The following is a 23,481-nucleotide window of genomic DNA, read 5'->3' as shown; positions in this document are numbered from 1 at the left end:
TCAAATATAGATACACAGACACAATCATGTCCAATTTGTTCTTAATCCTGCACATCACCCACCATCCTCCGTCTACACTAATCGCATTCGAATGCTTATTGTATCTAATACTAAATAAATAAGAACGAACGCTGCCTTTCTTTGTTTCTAAACTTTTGACCACAACCAAACAAACAAACAACTAAAATACGAATAAATCTTTGAACGTCAAAATTTATCAAAAAAGTATCACCAACAACAATAAAATACAAATGCTGTTAATGCTTTGATTTATGGATTTGATTGATTACAAAAAATACCAGAAAAGAAAAATGCCAAAACAAATCTGCACAAAAAAGAAGCCAAAAACGCAAATGCATAGAAAACAAGATTGTAAAATAAAAAAGCAACAATGCAAAAGAAAATTACAAGAAATAATTAATGAATTTGAAATTCAACTGAAAATCAACCTACAATTCCGAACTGATATAACTTTTCCAGCTACACAAGCCGCTTTCTAAATAAAAGCAAGAGCAGCGCCATTGTATCGCAACCATCCCTATCCACGCCCAATGCCTCATTCGATGAGGATGCCAATGGCACCGGCGATGATTCGGATTCACGTTATGGTACCGGACGTTCACGTTATTTAGCCATGAAGGAGCGTCGCAATCGTTTGGCACGCAGTCGCTCTTCCCATCAATTTGGCAACGATGATGATGATTTGGATGAGCCTGTGTCGCCAACAACGGCATCACCATCTGCTTATTTAGCTTCAAGGTGCGAGTCTAACACAAAATAAAAAAACAGTTTTTAATATTTTACTATATTTATTTTCTTAAAAGCTTATAATTTCTCTTTTTATATACATAAATATGTAGTTTTTATTAAGTTCTTTTCTTATTCATTCCAAACAACAATGTTTTAACAAAAGTTATACGACTAAATTTTCAATTACAAAATTCTAAATTTTCAAATTTAAAAAATCTAAAATTTCAACAAAAGGCGTTTAAAAGAAAATTACTTGGGTTAGTTAATACATTCCAGTCATTTGCTGTAAATATTTCATAAAACCAAATTTAGATTTGAATATAATTTTGATTTTTTTTTTTTCAAATATCATTGATGTTGTAATGTGGCTATTTCGAATAATTTTGTTACACCACCTTAGCGTGCACACACAGAAACGCTTTCCTTATCAAATCTAACCAACATTTTCTGTACTTTTTTTCTTCATTCAATTTATTTGTCAAATTTTCATATCATCATCTGAAAAAAAGTTTTTCATTTTTAAGTTTTTTCTCTCATCTTTCATGCGTTTTCTGTTTATGTTATATCCTTTTTAAATTCAAAAAATACAAACTTAAAACTTTCTCACTTTTTTACTAAATTGATTCATGGTTTACGTCCTGTATATTCGCGTAATTGTTGGATATTCCCTTTTATCTTTAACAACATTAATAATAAATTTAATTATTGGTATTCGTTTTGTAAGTCCACCAAAACTATTTCTAAAGCGTTTTCCTCTAATTTCAAGCAAGATGTTAGTGATTAAGTTCTAGTTCTTAATTATATTATTTACAAATATTCTTTTATATTTTATGGTAAATTGATTGGATTTATTATAAATATCAATGATTAAAAAATTATTATCAAGATAAACCTTTTAGGATTATCACAGCAATAACAAGTATTAATTTCGTAAATCAATCAATTTAAATTAAAGACAAATACGTTTAGGTTTTAGGACGACGGTTTACGACTCGACATAACCGCCCAGATAAGCCTCGAGATCCTACATCCGGGCTCACTCTGCCATTTGCGAGCAGATAGAACTGTGTAGAAGTTGTCGAGTTTATTGGTGAAGTGACACAGTGGGGGATGTACAGTTTCCTCAATTTCAATATTTGTAGACTGAGATCCTGCACGTGCCAGCTCATCGGCAATATCATTTCCAATAATGTCACGGTTCCCAGCAGAAAACGATTTGGTTCTTCAGCCTTCCTAACAAATCTCTATACGTGTTAATAGTCTTGGACTTGACAGAGCAGGACTCAAATCCTGCCTGAAGTGCCGCCTGGCTGTCCACAAAAAATACTATCGTTCTCCCCAACCACGCAGTTCTAGGGCCTTTACAATGACTAAAACCTCCGCTTAGAAGACCCTACAGAACTGATTCAATTTATAAGACCGGCTTACATCGAGCTAATCGCAGAAGAGTCCGACTCCTGTGCCCTCTTCCATTATGGATCCATCTGTATAGATGGCCAAGCTTTGTGGAAGTGGTCTTCCATGAGTCCAGTCGCTTCTAGTTTGAATTAAGATCTTAGCCGTTTTGAAATTCATTATTGGTGAGAGGTAATCACTGTAAGAAAATATCAGTCAGCTATGTAGACGGATATACACTCTCAGCCTCTGACACAAACATCACACAATAATTATGACGTATATAAAATATATTGATTTGTTATCACGAGTTTGCTTTAAAATACGTGGAATCTATTGGTACCGTAATGTGAGGCTATACTCAATCATTGACATATGTATGTATACCAAGCATTGTTAGTAAGAAAACTTTTGATTTACAGAGGACTCGATAACTAAATTACGGTAAACCATGTTTGCAAGAAATTTTTGAGAAAGTTTGTGAGTTATCCTACACACTATACCTTTAAGTATGTGCTGGCAGGGTTTATGGAGCTTTTGGTCCATTATATCAAGAAAGTAATTGTACCGTTTTATAGGGACCGTGAAAACAACTTACTGCACAAAAATTCGAATAGATCCGAGACGAGTCTTCAAATTATATTTAACCAAATTTTGTATAAGAGGTACCCGAAGGACAAGAATGATCTGATACATTTTAACATGATAACACAATGTGCAAAGTTTGGACCAATCATAAACTCCCTGCGAGAGTTATCTTAAGGATTGCCATTGTAGGTGGTGCCGTCCTGGTTTCTTGGAGCTTTATGGCCATTATCTCAGAAAGTATGGACGTGCCCCCGAAAAAATGTACCAGACAAACAGCTGAAAAAATTCAAAACAATCCGAGAGGAGCTCCCAAACTTCACTTATCCGAATTTTGTGTGAGAGGTACCCGAAGGAGTGGACCTATATTGTCCATATTCGAACGGTTAGAACACCGCGAGTTGTATTGAAGTACTAAGCTTTTCAGCCACGTATAAGCATATTGCTAGGAGAAGTTACATGTTACAGTCATTCTATATGGACGATGCATGTACAACCGTTAAACTACGTAAAATCTGGAGGTACCTTCATATTGGGAATATAGCAAAAGTTGAACCTATATTGATAATTTTCTGCGTGCAAGTTTTCTACTCATCGATAATCTGAAATATCAAGTATCAATCGCTACAGTGACATCGAGCGTTATCGTTGTACCTTCCAATCTGTTAACCCGCAATACCTCTTCTATGGGGACTATACGGAAGCGTGGATATGTATCGATCATTCTAAGCGGGAACGTTTTGTGCCCTCAACGAAGACTAAAAATCAAATTTCAGTCGTTTTGGTTATATAATGTGGCTAAAACCTTCAAATATCGAAAATCGGGAGATACCAAATTTTACCGATTTCTCAAAACGGGGACATATACTGACAAATTTTAGGAGGAAAGCTTTGTAGCCCCAGAATACCGAAAATAATGAGATATCGTTCCAAGGGGGCTTTATCAAAACGTGTACCTATAGTAGGGCAAATTTAAGCCACTTCGGTAAGACAAAGCAGCTAAAACTTTAAAATACCGAAAATCAGAAAGTACCTATATTCACACATTTCTGAGAAAAAGTTTTCAAGGCCTAATAAAGACTAAATACCAAGTTTAAGCGATTTCGGTTTGATATTACGGCCACAACCTTCGAAATACCAAAAATTGGGATGCACCCTACTATGTGGGATATATGACAACGTAGACCTATACTGATAATTTTCTCCTGGTATGTTTTGTGTCCCTAAAACCAAAAGACTAAATACCAAATTTCATCAATTTCAGTTTATCATGACACTGAACCCTTTAAATACCGAAAATCGAGATGAACCATTGTTCTTTGGGGGCTTTATGAAGACGTGCACAAATTTCTGGTGGAAAGTTTTATGCCCCCATGGGACACTTAATACCAGATATCAGCCATTTATCCAGAAAATAGGGAAATTCCGTTCTGTGGGGGCTATATAGAAACGTGGACCGATAAAAAAGAAAATTCTTTACCAAATTATAAACCTCTATCTTATATATTGCGAGCTGTATCTTGATTTCAACAGCCAGACGGACGGACAGACGAACATGGTTATATCGACTTAGAATTTTATGCAGTACTGACCCATTTTCGGGGAAAACTTGTGTAGGCTCAAAGAAGACTCAATACTACTCTTCAACCATCATTCACAAATGATAAAATAAATCAATAAAACATTAAATAAATCATTTTTTTTTACTTCTATATACTCACAACATACTCACGATCATCTGAATAGGTTTGAAATTTTTTCTGCTTATATGTTAAGGTATCTTCTGATGTGTTTGTATTACAGACCCAACATTCACATTCACAAGAAAAAACGTAACGGTGTTGCTATATTCGGAGATATCATACACCTTTGTGTTAAATTTGAATTACAATTTTCTACGTTAATTTCGTCGTAGAGACATTCATCCAGACCAATTTTCGAACATTTATGATACATGTGGTCAACTATGGTGGAGTTGTGAGAATGATAATACTTAAATTTGTATTGCAAGGATAGTTCAAAAATGAAACTTGACCTAAAATTCCAAATATATTCAATGACTTTGCTAATTTATCGATCCTAATATTATGACTAACACTTGATATTTGTTTTCAGGCAATTTGCGAAGCTCAAAAGGGGTCTTACGAAATCAAAAAGTCATTTAAAGCATGTTTATAAAACATTCTTGTTGGAATATTTTTTGATTTTATCTGATAGTTCTTGGCAATTTTTCTAGGTTAAGAATTGAACCCACGTTCCTAATAAAGCGGGTCAAATTTTTTGCAGGATTTATCGAAATGTTCTATTTTACTAAACTAATGCAAAAAACTGCACAATATTTGCATAGGTAGTACCATTTTCAATGTTTTTATTCAAACCTATTTTGATGATCGCAAAAATTGAACACTTTTTGTACTTTTTCATTATAATTACGTTACGTTTTTTTCTTGTGAATGTTGGCATAGCATAGGACTCTCAAAAACTACCCAGCAAACCAATCGTACCGATATCGTAACGAAATCGGAACAAATTTCGGACGTTACGTCCGATATCTGATCCGAAATCGTAACGATATCTTAACGAAAGTTGTATGAAGTGGTTGACATAATTTCGGAACGAAATGTCGGAGCGAAATCGGATCGATTTCGGTCAGAATTCGCAACGAAATCGGAAGAAAATCCTTGGGAAATTCGGAATTCGAATTTCTTCCTCCGAAATTTCGTACAGATTTCTGAACGATTTCGGAATAATGTCGTATGAAAATCTGAGGTACCTTCCGAACTTTCGTAAAGATTTCTGAACAATTTTGGAATAATTTCGTATGATTATCGAAGGAAAAAATTTTTTCTCTGATGCTTCTTTTTTATTGATAAATTTTCTTTGTTATGTTTTTATTGGAAGATTCTAATTTCAAAGATATCTAATTATTTTCACTGCTGTTATCATTTTGTAATTATAGTAGAACAATGTAAACTTTGTGTACGAATATGTTAAGTCTATCAGCACTAGCTTGAATTATTATATGTTGCATTTATATTTAAAATATTTAAAAAAATGTATATGCGAATTTTATAACCAACCATTTTGTTTTCGACAACAAACTAAAATGTTGCTTGTTAGATATATACAAAAGGTGGTTGTTGTGCGAAGGAAATTTGTTTCCGACATATCGATCCGAATTCGTAACGAAATCGGAAGAAAAACATTAGCAAATTCGAAGGGAATTTACTTCCGACATTTTCTCCGAAATCGGAACTAAATCTGAACGAATTTCCCTACGAAAAATCGTATAGAAATCGATACGAAATCTGAACGATTTTGCTTCCGAAATTGTTTCGATATGTCGGACATCCGACATTTGGTTTGCTGGGTAAATAGTATGGATCTGTAGTACAAACACATCAGAAGATACCTTAACATATAAAAAGAAAAAATTTCAAACCTATTCAGATGATCGTGAATGTATGTATATAGGATAAGCGACAGTGCTCGAAATTTCGAACACCTTTTTTCGGGAAAACGAAACATCGGTATTTGAGTAGATTTTTGACATTACCCTAAAAAAGTATTTTTTTTTAAATAAATAAAAATTTTATCTCGGGACGAAATGGGTTAAGTTTCATCCGAGCCACAACAAAGTTGCGATCAGAGTGGATGTTAGCTCATCGAATCGATCGTACATTCTATCTCTCACACGTGGTTTGGAATTGGTCTAGATTAATAGATCTCATGTATGTATATTAGGGCTATAACCAAAAAAATACCACCACATAGCCGTGTAGAGCATGGAAAACTATTATGAAATACGGCGTCAATTTTTCTCTATCGCGAAAAAAGTTTCCGCACCAAATGCATGGAAGTTCAGAAATGCATTTTTTAATTTTATCTGTTATAACAACATATTTGCTTTTGATTAAAATTTTTATTTTTTTGTAATCTAATTTAAAATCATTATCAAAGCGTTCTGGACCAATTTGATCTCAAATCGCGCCATTTCGGAGCATATTAAGAATTTTTGACACTATTGCAATTTTTGGTTTTTCTTTATAAACTCGCGAATTTTATGTTTATATTTTTTGTACCTATCGGACAAGAGAATTTGGGGTCATTTGCAACGAATTCGCGAAAGTTACAGGCTGTTTTTGTTGACCTTGCCTGTGAGAATTTTATTTGTTTTCTACAAAAATACAGCAGCAGTACCATGTGGGGAATTTTGTCCTAATAATGAAAACGCGTTTCTAAGATCGATTCGATGAAAAAGGTTTCAGCCCCGACCGCAATTATTAAAACCCTTTTGGTATTTTTCTACTTATAATTTTAAATTTGCTTTGTTTGAATAAATATTTATAGACAAAAATACATTTCTCACAGGCAAAGTCATTAAAAACGGTCTGTAACTTTCGCGAATTTGTTGTAAATGACACCATATTCTCTTGACCGATAGGTACAAAAAATATAAACATAAAATTCGCGAGTTTATAAAGAAAAAACAAAATTTGCAACAGTGTCAAAAAATCCTAATATGGTCCGAAATGGCGCGATTTGAGAACAAATTGGTCCAGAACGCTTTGATAATGATTTTAAATTAGATTACAAAAAAATAAAAATTTTAATCAAAAGCAAATATGTTGTTATAACAGATAAAATTAAAAAATGCATTTCTGAACTTCCATGCATTTGGTGCGGAAACTTTTTTCGCGATAGAGAAAAAATTACACCTTATTTCATAATAGTTTTTCATGGCCTACACGGCTATGTGGTGGTATTTTCGATATCTGCAAAAAAATGCAAAAAGTTATATCCCTAATGTATATCTAGCTATTCAAATCTGGTTCTACTACGGAAGACTACTGCGGAAAGACTCTTCCAGAGTCAGAGTTCCAGATAATGGTCCTTAAACATCCATCGACTTTTGGGAGGTTCTTCCGTTTTATTCACAGAAATAACTAAATAGGATTATTTCATATGCACACTGAGTAGTGATGACATACAAATATGTAATATAATGTAATTCATGTTAATTGGCCTGATGGCTTAGAATTATTGTAAAGTTGATTAATAAAATAAAAATAAATAAAATAAATGTGTTTTTGCTTAGGATGGGTTATTGACTCAACGCCTATATCAATGACATGATCCGTGTATACAGCGTTACTAGACACTCGGGCATTTGCTCAGAGATTCTCCCAAGATCCACAGAATTGTACGGATAGACAGATAAGGTAAAAGCCTATTATCCATGGACATTTTGATGGGTATGCTATAGCAAATTTTCTTTTTTAGCCATGCTGAAAATATATTGTAATATCTTGTCTTTTATAGTATAAGCCAGTCCTTGAATAGACCTAGGAGGTATCCTTAATGCAAAAAATATATGAAAACATCAATATAAATAATATATTTAATTTGTCGGATAATAAAAACTCTCATGAAAGCTTCTCAGCAATGTACTGAGAGCTTTGAAGGATTTTGAAAAGCCCTAATGAATGAACTTGAAATATGTAGTGATGTGACTTTTAAATACTTTGTTCATAAGTTTCAAAAATAATATTATTTAATTAACGATAACATATAATAAATCCAATCAAATTCTCCAAAGAATAATTTATATATGTCCCAATTTACATTGGGCGAGTTTACTTGCGGCAATTATCATTTTGTAGGAGAGAGAGGTGAGGCATATGGTAACCCTTTGCCTCTCAGCACCCTCTCTCACCTACATCTCACCTACAAACTGACAATTGCCGCAAGTAAACTCGCCTAATGTAAATTGGAACTATTAGCATGTTATGATTATATTAAAAATATATGTATGTATGTGTATTTTGAATTTGACAACTAAATAATATTCTCCTTTTTATTTTCACTTTAACAGATATAGCGGTTATGGTGGTTCAGATCTATCACGTAGCCGTTCATCGCATGCGTTGAAATCACGCGATAGCTCACCAATTTTGGATCGTACTTCATCACGCAGTGGCGCATCTGGTGCTGCGTCATCATCTACAGCCGATAATAAGGATGGCGAAGCTTTAAGTTCTTGGGCACGCTATTTGAAGAACAAGTATGGCAGTAAAAGCTCAAAGGACGCACCATCGACCAGTAGCCGTGATACTCATGGCAGCAGTAGCACGTCTTCGGCCCTTCCATCGTCATCGCACGGTGCTAGCGGCAGTAGTCGTAGCCACGTTGCCAGCGATGTATCACGTCGCCTTAGCCTGGGTCTGCCTCTGAGGCAGGTCAATGAACTTGGATCATCCGATGATGATGCTTCAAAAAACGGGCTAGGCTCCCCTACCTCCCCTATGGTAGCAGCAGCAGCTCACGGTATGGCCGGAGTGGCAGGTACTTCCCCTAAGCAATTGTACCTGCGCAAGCGTCAACAGCTGTTCCAATTGGGGGGCCGGGGGAGCGAACCCGGTTCTTTCACCTGGCCGCGCGGCCTAGCCGTCGGCCCGGACAATAGCATTGTCGTAGCCGATTCATCGAATCATCGCGTTCAAGTGTTCGATTCGAATGGCATTTTCGTTAAACAGTTTGGCGAATACGGCAATGGTGAAGGAGAGTTCGATTGTTTGGCCGGTGTTGCGGTCAATCGTATCGGACAATATATAATAGCAGATAGGTAAGTTTAACACTCCCCAACGTTTTTCATTCATTCATCCAATATCTTTAAGCATTTACTCATTTACACATTAATGATGTTCATTTAAGTTTGTTAATTAAATTGATTGAATTCTTTGTAATTTATCCCATAATAATGTCCAATTCAAACCATTGACAAGCTTGTGGTAGGTGGTGGTATTAAGCTTTGAGGATTAGAAGAGTTTTCTCATCTTAATTACATACAAACGAACAACAACAGTTGATAGTAACCCTTGCCCTTTTCTATAGCTATGTAATGTTTCTTTTCACGAAGGCAACAGATTGGAGTGGGGGCCAGAGTGAGCATTTGTAATGAATGTACAAACATGTAACATTCACTTGTATTTCATACTTCTTGTAATTGGAATTACTAAGCGGATAATGACCAATGTTAATGCAAAATTTAATTACAACTTTATTTTGTTGCACACAAAAACAAATTCTTATTTAATTCACTGCCAACGATGTGTGAAGGGCATCGCTGTATCGGAATTGATTTTTTTGTTCACTTTCTATTTCACTTTGATATGAAGGGAAAATAATCAGAAGAATATAATCAGGGGATTAAATTGCTGTCATTTGATATGTTCGATTGCGATCAATCAGTAAATTACAGACTAATTTTCCCCACAGATGGATTTCAATGTATGGAAATGTGGGTATTTCTGCTTAACCTTCCCTATCTTAACTGAGGAAACAGTCAAAAAATACCCTTTTCACTATACCACATAGAAGAGAATATATCTGACATGAAATAAAAAATGAGTTGTATACAAAGAATGATTTAAGAAAAATTTTCATGAATGAAAGAAATATGCTGGAGATAAACAGACATCCAATTTACAAGAAGAAAGTATTAAAAATCGCCAAACATCCATCATCCAGTCGATCAAAAATATAAATCGGAATCGAAATATTTTTTGTTGCTCTGTGAAAAAAGGATCTCTTCTTGAAGGTTGTAATCCTACTCGATGTTTGTTTTCGCATCGATCGAACGTCCAACATATTCAATTATTGCCTTTCATCTCCAAAAATATTACAAATTTGGAGTCTTGAGACATGTTTTGGCGGCGAAGCGAACTTTGTGACATTCCAGGTCCTCAAAAAGTTTGCAGGGTCTGCCGATAATTGGGGAATTGATTCGGTTTTTCCCTATAGCGTTTTCTTCACAGGAGTAGGTTTTTAGTTAGTCACAGTAGTAATTTTTAGAACTCTTTGGTCATTATGTCTAGAAGCAGGGGCTTCCCCATGAAAAACATATCGGTGTAATCAGATAGAAATTTCAAAATAATCCTAGGACATACCTTAAACCACACTTTACGAATATTTTGAACTTTTGTGAGGGTCAATCTTCGAACTCGACGTACAAAGGTTGGACCAACCACCAGCCCACCATCCATATGTGTTTGATTTGTTTTGGATCATTATGTCAGGAAGCATGGCCTTGTCCACGAAACACATTATATCAAAGCAATCCCATGCTGCGGATTCTTCGATACCGATACCCGAAACCACACAACAACCGTGTTCCGGCCAGCTACTGCCATCGTAGTGTACATGTGTTTATATTTGTGTCGTTTTTGTATTGGAAGAAGCATATCCCGCTTTGGAAATGTCATAAGGAACATTATGTGACTTTAATGCATATCATGAGTTGTGGTATTCGGTTCTCGGTAATGACCGGAGGGGTAAAATGATTGCTGAGCAGATTGATAGCTCTACATTTTGCACGGTCAATGAGGACGCCCCTACCAAGGTGAGTGTCATGGTTCGTCAGATATAATCATCGTGTCAACTGGTCTGATGATTGACACCACTTGGCAGCCCGTCGGTTCTCTTGGTCCGACCAGATCCCAATAATTGTCCCCATCAGCATGCCACCCGATTTCATCAGCTCTGGATGCTGCACTTTTATTAATCATGAGAAAGCTAATTGGCCTAGTTTCAGAGAGTTCACTAATTGCCGCTTCAAATATCGTCCCAACCTTTCTCATGTTCGGGTAGCAGAGAAGACGTTCTGAGACATCATCACGGTTGCAGCCGCTTGCTATATACTTGCAGGTCAAATACCGGAAGTGAGATGAAGCCTGACAAGAATGCCAGTACACCGTGCACACCGATTTCACTTTTATCGCCCGTAGCAAAGACTCTTGAGGCATTACTCCTCTCAGCGTCAAAAAAAATATTCGGTTGCGATCATCAGCATCAGTTAGCTGTTCAACTTATCTAAGGTCACACCATGCTGTTTGATGACATTGATCCAAGTTTCAAACGTTGGATAATCAATTATTTGCATGGCCGCCGGTCGTACGTGAACTTCAGGAACAAGAGCTCCAAGCCTCGCAGAGTGAAACAGGGAGTTCAGGAACAAGAAGTCCAGGCCTCGTGAGTTGAAACTGGGAGTTCCCCAAGGTGGCGTGACATCTCTGGAACTGTTTAACTCCTACATCTCCTGTATTCTAGAATTGTACCGATGTATGTAGTTCAATTTAACGATCTAGTTCACAATGTAGTTCCAATCGATCGCATCGATACTTTGAAAAGTCTACGTATGGCTGATTTTATACGTTCGTTTGCATGAAATCACTCATATGTTTAGGAACAAGGACAGTGAGCTAGAAACTAGTTTGTCCAACTCTACTGCATTCCACCCCCTTCAAACGACATCGAGGTCGTAACGTATGCAAATACTGTACGATCTTGGCGTCAGGTACCTTTGAACTCCTATTTGACTGATCTTACCATTATTTTCCACTCAATGAATATGCAAATATCCGCGACCAAATTTATGGCCACTCTGTTCACCAAATGGACTGCGGAGGTGAGCACAGAGCTGAATGTTATGGTCGATGGTAGCACTAACACTAACCTTCCCAAAATTCTAGGGTTCACATTCGAAAGCACGTTAACGTCGCTCGTGTAGACCCAGTGGAGTTCGCGTATATATGAAGCGCGCTACAACAGTGGACTATCTACATGAGGAGACAAAGATTCTTACAGTACAGCAAATTTTGGGACAGGGCATATTTTTGGCTTCTGATTAAATTGCAATCGAAACATATGACATATGCAAAATTTATAAATTTTGCATATGCAAAAACTAATATGTGCATATGCAAAATTTATGCATTTTACATATTTCCTTATGCAACAAATATTTCAATAATAAGTACAAAAACGTTTGTGTGTTCAATTTTTTTGTTTAAAATTGTCTTCAGACAAGTCAATAAAATAGAGAAATGTATAACCATAGCCACAACCTTCAAAATACCGAAAATCGGAAGGTATCGATCTATGGGGGCTATATGAAGGATTGAACCTAAACCGACAAATTTTAGGTGGAAAGTTTTTTATCCCCAAGGAAGACTTAATACCAAATTTCAGCCATTTCGGAGATATATTGAGGCCACAACCTTCAAAATACCGCAAATCGGGAGGTACCGTTCTATGGGGCTATATGAAGACGTGGACCTATACCGACAAATTTCAGGTGGAAAGTTTTATACCCCCAGGGAAGACTCACTACCAAATGTCAGCCATTTCGGAGTGATAATAATGCTAAAACCTTAAAAATACCGAAAAACGGGTGGTACCGTTCTATGGGGGCTATATCAAAACGTGGACATATACCGACGAATTTCAGTCGGAAAGGCTTTTACCTCCAACAAAGACTAAACACCAAACTTCAGCCATTTCGGTGGGTTGATGTGGCCACAACTTTCAAAATACCGAAAATCGGGAGGTATCGTTCTATGTGGGCTATATGAAGGCCTGGACCTATACCGACAAATTTCTGGGAGAAAGTTTTATACCACCAACTAAAGCTAAGTATCAAATTTCAGCCATTTCGGTGTGCTAATAAGGCTAAAACCTTCAAAATCTGGTGGTATCGTTCTATGGGGGCTATATGAAGACGCGGACCTATACCGACAAATTTCCAGGAGAAAGTTTTATACCACCAACGTAGACTAAGTAGCAAACTTCAGCTATTTCAATGTGATAATGAGGCCAAAACCTTCCCAATACCGACAATCGTGAGGTACCGTTCTAAGGGAGCTATATGAAGACGTGGACCTATACCGACAAATTTCAACTGGAAGGTTTTATATCTTAGTACAAAATATCAGCCATTTCGGTGGGATATTCAGGCCACAAATTCTTACATATGGTCATTTTATGCAAATATGTATGTAAAAATATGAACGATATGCAAAAATTTCTGGGCCTAATTCATTTTATTTTGTGATAAAACGAGTTTCTGTCTTATCAGATTTTCTTTATCTTAACCATATATGCATTTGCATAGGATTCCACTGTCTCGTTATCACACAGATGCGGTCGAGGATGCTATAAACAAATATTGTGTGATTATTTTCCTCGCAGAATATCCCCCATTTATCGCAGCTGGTGAGCGTCAGCTGTCACGACAAACTAGAGTAGTTCTGGCTCAACTGCACTCGGGATGATGCAGCCGTCTAAATACCTATAGGGCAAGAATTGATGACATCATGGGAAATCTGCCCAGCATGTTGCTCGGCCCCGCGCGGCGCACTGCTCCTTTTCAACTGCCCTACCAAACCTTTTGAACTAACTCCAAGAGCTTTGTCTACTTCGAATACTACAACATTTCTGGAAAACTATCCTCTAACAGCTCTCAAACTACACTTAAACGTATAATTTGAACTTTTGTGAGGGAGGAAGGAGCTGTCCTTCTTGGAACTCGACGTACGTTCGAAAGACATGCATTAAGCTGTCTAAAAGAACTTAATAATTCTTCACATTCTATAGTTATTATTCTGAAAATTACCTAATGAACAACCTTCATACCTATCATCCTTACCCACATAATGTGATTACTGCAATTGTGCATTTTCCCGAAAGAGAAAATTAAAAGAACGTTCGTTCTATTAAGACAATCAAATGTTTATTAAATTAATTACATTGTCATCGTTGTTGTCCCATTAACTTGAATTTCATTTATCTCTCTCTTGTTCTCTTTGTTATAGATATAATCATCGTATACAAGTGTTAGATCCACAAGGACGTTTCCTGAGGGCATTCGGTTCACAAGGTACCGCAGATGGCAAATTCAATTATCCTTGGGGTGTGACCACCGATGCTTTGGGCTTTATCTATGTCTGTGACAAAGAAAACCATCGAGTACAGGTAAGAAACGATTTTAACAATTATCCGCATTGTATGCAAATTTGAGAAGATGACACTGTATAGGCGTTTTACATGCCGTTATCTTCCTTCCTCTTAGTTGTTTGTCACATTCAATGCATCTAAATGCAATTTACCCCGTAATCCGCAAAATTTAATTTCTCCATTCAAATACGGACGAAGAAGAACATGATGTGGAAAGACGGACACAAACATGAAACTTAGCAGATTGCCATTGGGGGAAACATTATTGAGACAATGGGATAGCCTGTCAGTAGCAGTAGTAGCATCCTTATGCAAATATTTGCAATTAATCAAGACTTGAGATCTGAACGTAGTAGTATTTGTCGGCAATGTAAACGATGGCAAATATCATTTGTCAGGCAATTATAAAGACATGAAACATGATTATCGAACACAAAGCCTTCGGGGAAATATTGGGATGTTTAATAAATTGTTTTTGCCCGATATTGACATTATTGATGTTATAATTAAATATTGTTCAGTTTTTTATTAGATGAGCTGAAACAAAATTGCTATGACTTTTTTGAATAAAAAAAATGTTTAATCATCAATCGGCACATATATTTATTATTTTAATATAGGATAAGGTAGAGGATGAATGACACCAAGCAACGATCCTAACTGGAGAGATTTTCCTCAAAATCGGTTCAATAAAACGGGTTTTTTGTTCTAGCACTGCAACTAGCAATGTTTCAATCAACGAATTAATTTCATTTGATTGATAACTCTATAAGCTTTGTAATGGTGTGCATATATACATAATCGGTTACTTAAAACCGATTCAAAAATCGGTTTTAATGTCGGAATACCCGGTTCAAAAATTGAGATAGCCGGATCTGTTCTCCATGAAAATTTGTTATTAACGGGTTCTTCATTACAGGAGCTTTTTTGGTAAATATTTCAAAAGCATCCCAGATGTCTACATAAGCAATAACCAATTTGTAAATCTACATATCAATAAATAACCAATATCGAATATACAGAAAACCCAAACATAGTTTTTTTCTGAACCAAAACCGAATAAAAATCAAAAAGGACAATTAAAACGGGAAATATTGATTAGTTGCCAAAGAGAACCGTACCTAAAATCTTCTGAGCAACATTTTTGTAGAATTTTTGGATGTTGAAAAATATCATCTTGTGGTACTTCTACTACTGTTCAAGAAATAAAGGGCGAAAAGGATATGAAAGGAAATGATTTAGAAGAATGAAATATTCTACAGAAAGATTCGCTAATCGATTTAAGTGAAGACGTGTATTGTCAAAATGAAGCTACAATAACGCCAAAGAGAGATATGTAACTATTTTCCCAAGTATTATCGGAGAAAAATCAAAAAAATTGATCACTCGATATCTCAGAAACTTGGCCTATGGCGAAAATTTCCTTTTGGGTTCTTAATATACTAATCAAGGACTTTCATTCCCAAATGGAATTTTCCACACCCCAAAAATGCTGCTGCACAATGTAATCAAGTGTAATGCCTAACAAGGCCTGTCTTATTCCTTCAACAAGATATTTCTTGGAAGCGTACTGTCTACTTACATTTTATAGAATATGTAGATTCTGGCGGCCCCATCTGGACATCCGCATTTCTTCTGAAAAAAACAAGTAAAAAAGTATCAGTCGGCTTTGCCGACAGAGATATACCCTCAGCCTGTGCAAATTGAAACACTTTTTTCACAATAAACATATGTATGTATTTAGGGGGTTTCAAAATTTTGGTCGTATGAACCGACAAAAATGTTGATTAGGATTAAAGTTAAAAATTTTTGCGGAAAAGGTACTTAAAGGTATGGACATAGACCATGGGGGTGCCATAGGTGGTTTTTACACCCTTCGGGCTGTTTTCTCAAGAAGTATGGACTTGCCCCTGAAACAACTTTTACCATCGTAATTGAGGCAGCGAATGTAAGTTGCTTCAACAAAAATCAAAGTGATTCAATAGCAGGTCTTAAAGTGAACTTATCCGAAATTTTGTGTGGGAGATACTCGAAGGAGTTTACCGATTGAGTCCATATTGGAACCTCATCTAAGTCTGGTAGAAATTTCATAATGAGCAAAGTATGGACCAAATCGGCCACTCCCGCACGAGTTATCGTACGCACAAATTTTCCGAACATTTTCGAACTTTTGTGGGGGAGGTACCGGAAGGAGTGGACCGATATAATCCATCTTTGAACTTGAACTAAGCTTGGACAAAATATTACGAAAGCCAAATTTTGGACCGAATCGGCAGATCCGTTCGAGAGTTATCTTGCGCTCCAACCACTACACGCGGTGTCATATGGTTTTTTGGTACTTTCAGGCTATTTTCTCAGGAAGTATGGACTTGCCCCTAATTAAACTTCAGCGTCGTATAGAGGACAGCGAATACAACTTTCCTAAACAAAAATCAAAGCAATTCGAGACCAGGTCCTAAACTGAACTTTTCCAAAATTTTGTGTGGGAGGTACCCGAAGGAGTGGACCGATTGAGTCCATATTGGAACCTCATCTAGGTTTGGTAGAAATTACACGATGTGTAAAGTATGGACCAAATCGGTTATTCCCTACAAGAGTTATCGTGCGCACAAGTTTTGCGACAATTTTTGAACATGGGGGAAGTATCTGAAAGAGTGGACCTATATGGCCCATCTTCGAACTTAAATCGAATCTAGACAAAATATTTCGATACCCAAAATTTGAACCGAATCGATTGATCCGTTCGAGAGTTCTCGTGCGCACCAGCCTGCCAGGCAGACAGACGAACGGACATTGCTAGATCTACTCAAAATTGTCTGAAACGGATATCGTACAAACATACTTGGGGTCTAAAACCATTATTTCGATGAGGCACATTTTTGGTCGTATCAAAGTGTAAATACCCTCTTTAGCCTAAAGGCTGAGGGTATAATAAGTTTTGACTACTCGAAGTGTATAAAAGTATATAATATCTTGATGAAATTTCCATTCCGGACATCCGAAAATTATTCTTACTACTGGAAATGACAGTTTTAGAATTCCTATGTTATTTATCGTACGCATTTAGGGCGAAATAAAAAGTACACAAGGCCACGTGGACATCCCCAAAGGGGGAAACAAGAAACCAGATTAATCATATTGTAATAGACGGAACACACTCGTCCAGTGTCTTAGATGTCCGATAGATTCAAGGAGCGAACATTGATTGGAAGCATTTCCTTAAAGCAGCAAAGGTACACACTCGTCTTAATGTTGCGGCAAAAGTGCGATCTAACACAGGACGGAAGCTGAAAGTCGAGAAGCTACAAACACAACAGATAGTACAAGCCTACTCGGCTCAACTAACCCGCATGCTTTAAGACTGCACTCCTTGTCCCGATATTGTGGAAGCGCAGTGGCAAAGAATAGCCCATTCTCTTCAGACTGCCCCAAATTCTATACTTGGGTACCAAAAACCACAACCTTAAATATGTATGGTACGATCAGGAGTGTCGTAAGGCTACTGAAGAGAAGAACACGGCATACAGAGCAACCCTGCATTCAGTAGCAGCACGAAACGCAAAGAAAAATTGTCAGGAGAAGAGGAGAGAAGCGTATTTTCAGAAGAAACATAAAGAAAAAAGAAAAACGTGAGCATGAGAAACACGAGATGTTCAGGAGTCAAAATGAAGTCCGAAAATTTTACGAGAGTGTACTACATGCAAAGATGATGAATGGAATCTGGTAACTGATACAGATAGTGTACTGAGGATTTGGAAGGAGCATTTCATGAAGCTCTTAGCATTAAATATAGACGGCGATGAAGATACCCCAGAACCAAAACGAGGGCGTTGAATGTCTACCACATAGCCAAAGCGAGCTTTTGACATTATTCGGCTGAAAAAAACAATAAAGTGCGGCAATGCAGTGTTTATTTAGGAAAAAGAGAAGCATTCCCTAGCTGATCGCAACACTGATTGATAATGGAGATATCATGCCAGCCAATTTAGAAGCAGTGGGGAGCTTCTCTCCCTTTCTGTCCACATATTGCAGTTTCTAATTTAGACACATTAAATGCGGCCTATGTCGAATTTACTGTCCAGTCTTTGGCATATACAAAAAAAAAATTGAAACTATTAAACTAACATCCCAGATGGGGCAAGAAGAGATTTATCTCCCCGATTAAATATTTAGCACAAAGACATTTATCTCCCAGCCCGAACGGCGTGTCTAACGACACCACTTATACAAAAGTTTTACATAGGTAAAAAAATTCTAGGAAGACTAGAGACACCTCGTCTAGCCTGACGAGCTGAATTAACCATCAGCGAAACGATCGTAGCATATTGGTTGGATGTGTGTGGACTTCGCTAGATATCACTTTTTTCAATACAAACTCCTTAGGCCATGATAGCTCAATTAATTCAATTAAACAAAACTTTCACAAATAAATTACCTTCGTCCTAATAGGACAACAATAAATAAAAAATGTTTCATGTTGTGTTGATTGGGAATCGAACCGAGACATTTAGGATACAAGCATTGCCTAATGCTTGGAATACTTTAAAACAGCATCCAGCAACAAGGGGCACAAGTGTCTTGATGAGAGTAACAACAAAACAACCACCATTTAGTCTTCACTCAGAAGTCAATGAAGAAGGTTGTGCCGTCGCTTTTTTAATGATTTTTAATTTTAGCAATGTATTAACCCACACGATGTTTGTGGAGAGAGCGAAATTTACGCTCTCGATGTCGTATGCGTGTGACCGCACATACTTCATTTGTATTGGTGCCGATACCTGCTTTAAAATCAGACTATTAATGAGAAAGGGAACATTTTAATACCCTACACCATTGGTGCTCGCGCCATTACGCTACCGTGAATGCAAGATTCTCTTAAGTGTTGTTAATCCAACAACACTTCGACGTTTGTTGTAATATTTGAATTAATTCATCTTAGAATTTTTAGAATTACAATTATGTTTAACACATTTTACATTTTTAATGATAACTCATGAAAAACGAAAATATAGACTTCTCTTAAATACAATTGTGAGCAGCCCTGCCCTACACTTCACTGTGGTAAATGGTATTACATATGTCTTTGTGCATTTGTATGTAACATACAAAAGGAAACGAGATAACCAAACACGCAATATACTTCCGATTTTATGAAATTTGGAATGTGTGACTGAATTCGGTCTAGAAATAAATGTGCCGAATTTGATTGAAATCGGTTCAGATTTGGATATAGCTCCCATACATATTTTCGGCCGATTTCACGTATTTGCTGCACCAAACGTGCCATATACGACGAGCATTTAGGAAAAAAACTACAATTGGCTTCTTTATGAAAATAACAACGATTGGACGCCCGAATTTCTGTATGAAAGTCCAATCTTTGTTCGCCAACATTTGCGCCAGAGTTTGTCAGTTAAAAGAAACACGATTAGGCGGCACTATTTTTCTTTTAATAGATTCAGATTTTGTCGCCATAATATGTATATTTAAAAGACACGGTTTGGAAGCCAGATTATTAATACAAACAGAACCGTTATTGGCAGTCAGAAGTTGCCCATTAACGGTCCCGTGACATAACTCCCACGGACATTACGCCCAAAATAATTTTGGGAGTTTTGCCAGTGAGAGTTATATCCGGGCAACCCCATTAACATACCACGATTGAGCTCTAGAAATCAAACCCACGTCTTGGTAGTAGGATTTGTATATTAACAGACACTCGTGTGGAAACTATAATAACACTGTGCGCAATTTTTGGGTCATGAACAGTTTAGCATATTCTGACACAAAAGAGTGATAGAAGACCAAAAAAGACGACATGTGTCCCGGCGTTTTTCCCATCACTATCACAACTCCTGATTTCTACCTATCAATACAAAAAATACAAGTGGAGGACGCCATGATGTCTCAACGTTCCCTCTGCGTGGATCAATTCACATCTAATCCCATCTTCCAATAAATTACTCAATAAAATTAAAGTTAGCATATTAAAGCTGTAGTTTTGAACTTCTGTTTGACACAATTTTGGTCGTGGGTTTTAAGTAAACTATTTCATGTAGTATGGATTTCCTATGAAATTTTATTTTTGTAATATTCAACGCGCTTTGGCTATATTCTCTGTGCTGAAATAAATATATATTTGAAAAAAAAACATTATATTTAAATTTTTATGATATTTCTAAGGTTTTCCCATTGTATACTCTTACTCTTATTTTTTGCCATTAAACTACTTTGGTCTTACCAAAGTGATATCACTGAATTGAATGATGCTTATAGACTCTAGTTTAGAGTTTTAGCCTACTATTGAAGTATTTTGATGAGGGTCTCCATTTTGAAAATGATACCAAAAATATATGCGATTATTAATAGACCCATTGTTTTGAACATATATAATCTCCTATTTATTGTGCAAAAACTGGAAAAATTTCATTTCAATGAAAAAATAGTAGTGCAAATTATGTCATCAGTAATGTAAGTCTCAAACAAGGTTAACATCATTGTTAAATAAGAAGTGTTCGCACAGCCCATTGCGCACATTGCATTTGAAAAATCAAAGTTCCATGGTATGCTTAGTTTGTTATTACAAAATTCGCAGTTACAATATTCCAATAACTTCGGTATAAGGTTCGAAGCTTTGCCAAGAGAAGCCACACCACATCCGATGTGCCTGATGAGTTCTGTAACTAACAGCGAAACCGGTAGCATAATTTGGTGGTTGTGTGGGAATCTCTTCGTCTTTCCTTTTTCATATGCAAAAATCTCCTATCTACCCAAGAGGAAGGCTACCCCAAAACGTGGACATATATGGATAGCTTTTAATAAAAATGTCTTCGAACATCTGAAAACACAAAATTCCAAATTGTAACCAATTCGGAGGGATATATAACTTCAAAATTGATTAAAGCGTCGTGGTCAAACCAATAGTAGTTCTACAGACCTACAATTAATTTGACCAAAATTATATCTACCTATTTCAATCCGTTCGGTCGCTAGAGTGATTACTTCGTGAGATCTAAAATTATTATTTCGAGGAGTTACAATATTAAAAAACCTCAATTATATGGCGGAGGCGATAACGCAAGCTCCTGCAACTCAAAATTTCCAATTGTTTTGACAAAATTGTGTCAAACTTTAAACGTCAGCATTTTTAAAAACCATTTGTATAACATGTGAATGACATTTTCTTTTATTAACAGGTTTTCCAATCCGATGGTTCATTCGTTGGTAAATTTGGCACATGTGGTCGCGGCGAAGGTCAACTTGAACATCCGCATTACATTGCTGTATCTAACACGAATCGTGTCATTGTTTCCGATTCAAATAACCACAGAATTCAGGTATATTTGCAGTTTTTTTATATTCCAAATCAATACTTAATTACAAAATTATTATTTTAACTTATAGATTTTCGATGTCAATGGCAAAGTTTTATCCACATTCGGTGGTGAAGGATCGGATGATGGACAATTTAAATTTCCCAGGTAAATTAGCAATGCTACTTTCAATAAATCTAAACCTTCAATTAACCTGCATTTTTTAATATTTTACAGAGGCGTCGCTGTGGATGATCAAGGATATATCTTTGTCGCTGATTCCGGTAATAATCGCATACAAATTTTCAATCCTGATGGCAGTTTCTTGAAAACTTTCGGTTCCTGGGGTTCTGGTGATTCAGAATTCAAAGGTCTTGAAGGTGTCGCCATTATGTCGAATGGTAATATTTTGGTATGCGATCGTGAAAATCATCGTGTCCAAGTGTTTTAATCTCTCACTCAAAAATTTCATGAACGGAAAATATCGAACGCATCGAGTCACGATTGCCGCCTTTTATTTGTTAAACTATGACCTACGTTTATAATCAATGGATTACATCGTCGTATATTGTCGTATTTGCTTGTTATTTCTGAAGAAGAAGAAAAAAAGAATGAAATGTCCCTTTTTTACATTTTCTTAAAGAAGCCTTAAGTTAATAAGACATCATCTATAATTATATTCGTATGTCAATATTTTTGTTATTTTTTTCTAAATTAAAACTTTAGATTGTTTTGTTCCCCTCCTCAGAGTCACCACCACTATTCGTCTTAAATCTAAATTAATTTTCATTTTTATTTGTAAAGAAATTATTTTTGATTAAATAAATAAAAAAATGCAAGCTGAACTTGCAACAAAAACTTTTTGATTTTATTTCATATGTCTTTAATAGGGTCAATTTTACAAACAAGAATAAGCATCTATAAAAACTTAGTCCATTTAATAAGGAGAATTTCAAATTGAGAACAAAAAAATGCCAAATGTGGGCTTCTTTTAAAATATGGGTTATTCGAACTCCTTCAAATTACGTTTCATTATACTTTGACAGAACGGATTGACCTTTGGTGACAGTTTTAGGTGGATATGTTTTGTGATCATTAGGAAACTGTCAAATTAAGGTACTTCGGTCAAAAATTGTAGCTAAAATTCTCCAAATACCGAAAATCGGGAGGTACCGTTATATGGAGGCTATACTAAAACATGGACCTATGTTGATAGTTTTTGTGGATATGTTTTTTGACCACCGAGAACTTTTAATTTTAAATTGCAGGTAGTTCGGTGGAGCACATTTCCAAACCTTTAAACGGCAGACTTGTTCGAGGAAAAATCATTTTATTGAAGAAAAAATCAAGGTTTTTATAAGAAATATTGACGTTTTTCATACTTATTTTGAAAATGTTCCATCTTTTCAGCATCCGAAGCACTCGATTGTATCCGTCGAGGTAGTGTCATATTCTATCTTATTGTGAAGAAATATGACATAGCTGCGCGACTCTTATTGATATTCCGAGATGTTTCAATTATCTGTCAATTTAAACCCGTTTACGCTGTTATTTCGGCGTCCGCGGAATTATTTATATGGTTTTATTGGAGAAAAATGATTAGAAAGCCCCGCTTTATCGACTGAAAGAAAATTCGACGTTAGTA

At 36.2% G+C, this 23,481-nt stretch overlaps 1 protein-coding gene across 25 annotated transcripts in view; it reads left to right on the top strand.

Moving 5' to 3' along the window:
• Positions 1-22,694, top strand: part of tn (tripartite motif containing protein thin) — a 188,311-nt gene extending 165,617 nt beyond the window's left edge. For 13 of the 25 annotated variants that reach the window (XM_073990666.1, XM_073990661.1, XM_073990658.1 and 10 more), the window contains 5 exons: positions 8,606-9,355; positions 14,382-14,541; positions 21,720-21,860; positions 21,928-22,004; positions 22,074-22,694. In XM_073990666.1, coding sequence (XP_073846767.1) covers positions 8,606-9,355; positions 14,382-14,541; positions 21,720-21,860; positions 21,928-22,004; positions 22,074-22,287 — 1,342 coding nt within the window. In that variant the 3' untranslated portion in view covers positions 22,288-22,694. Of the gene's footprint in view, positions 1-480; positions 760-8,605; positions 9,356-14,381; positions 14,542-21,719; positions 21,861-21,927; positions 22,005-22,073 lie in introns of all 25 variants that reach the window. The other 12 variants (XM_073990653.1, XM_073990648.1, XM_073990645.1 and 9 more) reach the window with 1 other exon arrangement.
• The last annotated feature ends 787 nt before the right edge of the window (positions 22,695-23,481 follow it).

The sequence above is a fragment of the Musca autumnalis genome, unplaced genomic scaffold (genome assembly GCF_047663935.1).
Source record: "Musca autumnalis isolate F117 unplaced genomic scaffold, ASM4766393v1 scaffold_5, whole genome shotgun sequence".
In the NCBI taxonomy this organism is placed as follows: Eukaryota; Metazoa; Arthropoda; class Insecta; order Diptera; family Muscidae; genus Musca; species Musca autumnalis.
Note: the sequence above shows the minus strand (reverse complement) of the source record. Positions and strands in the feature narration are given on the sequence as shown.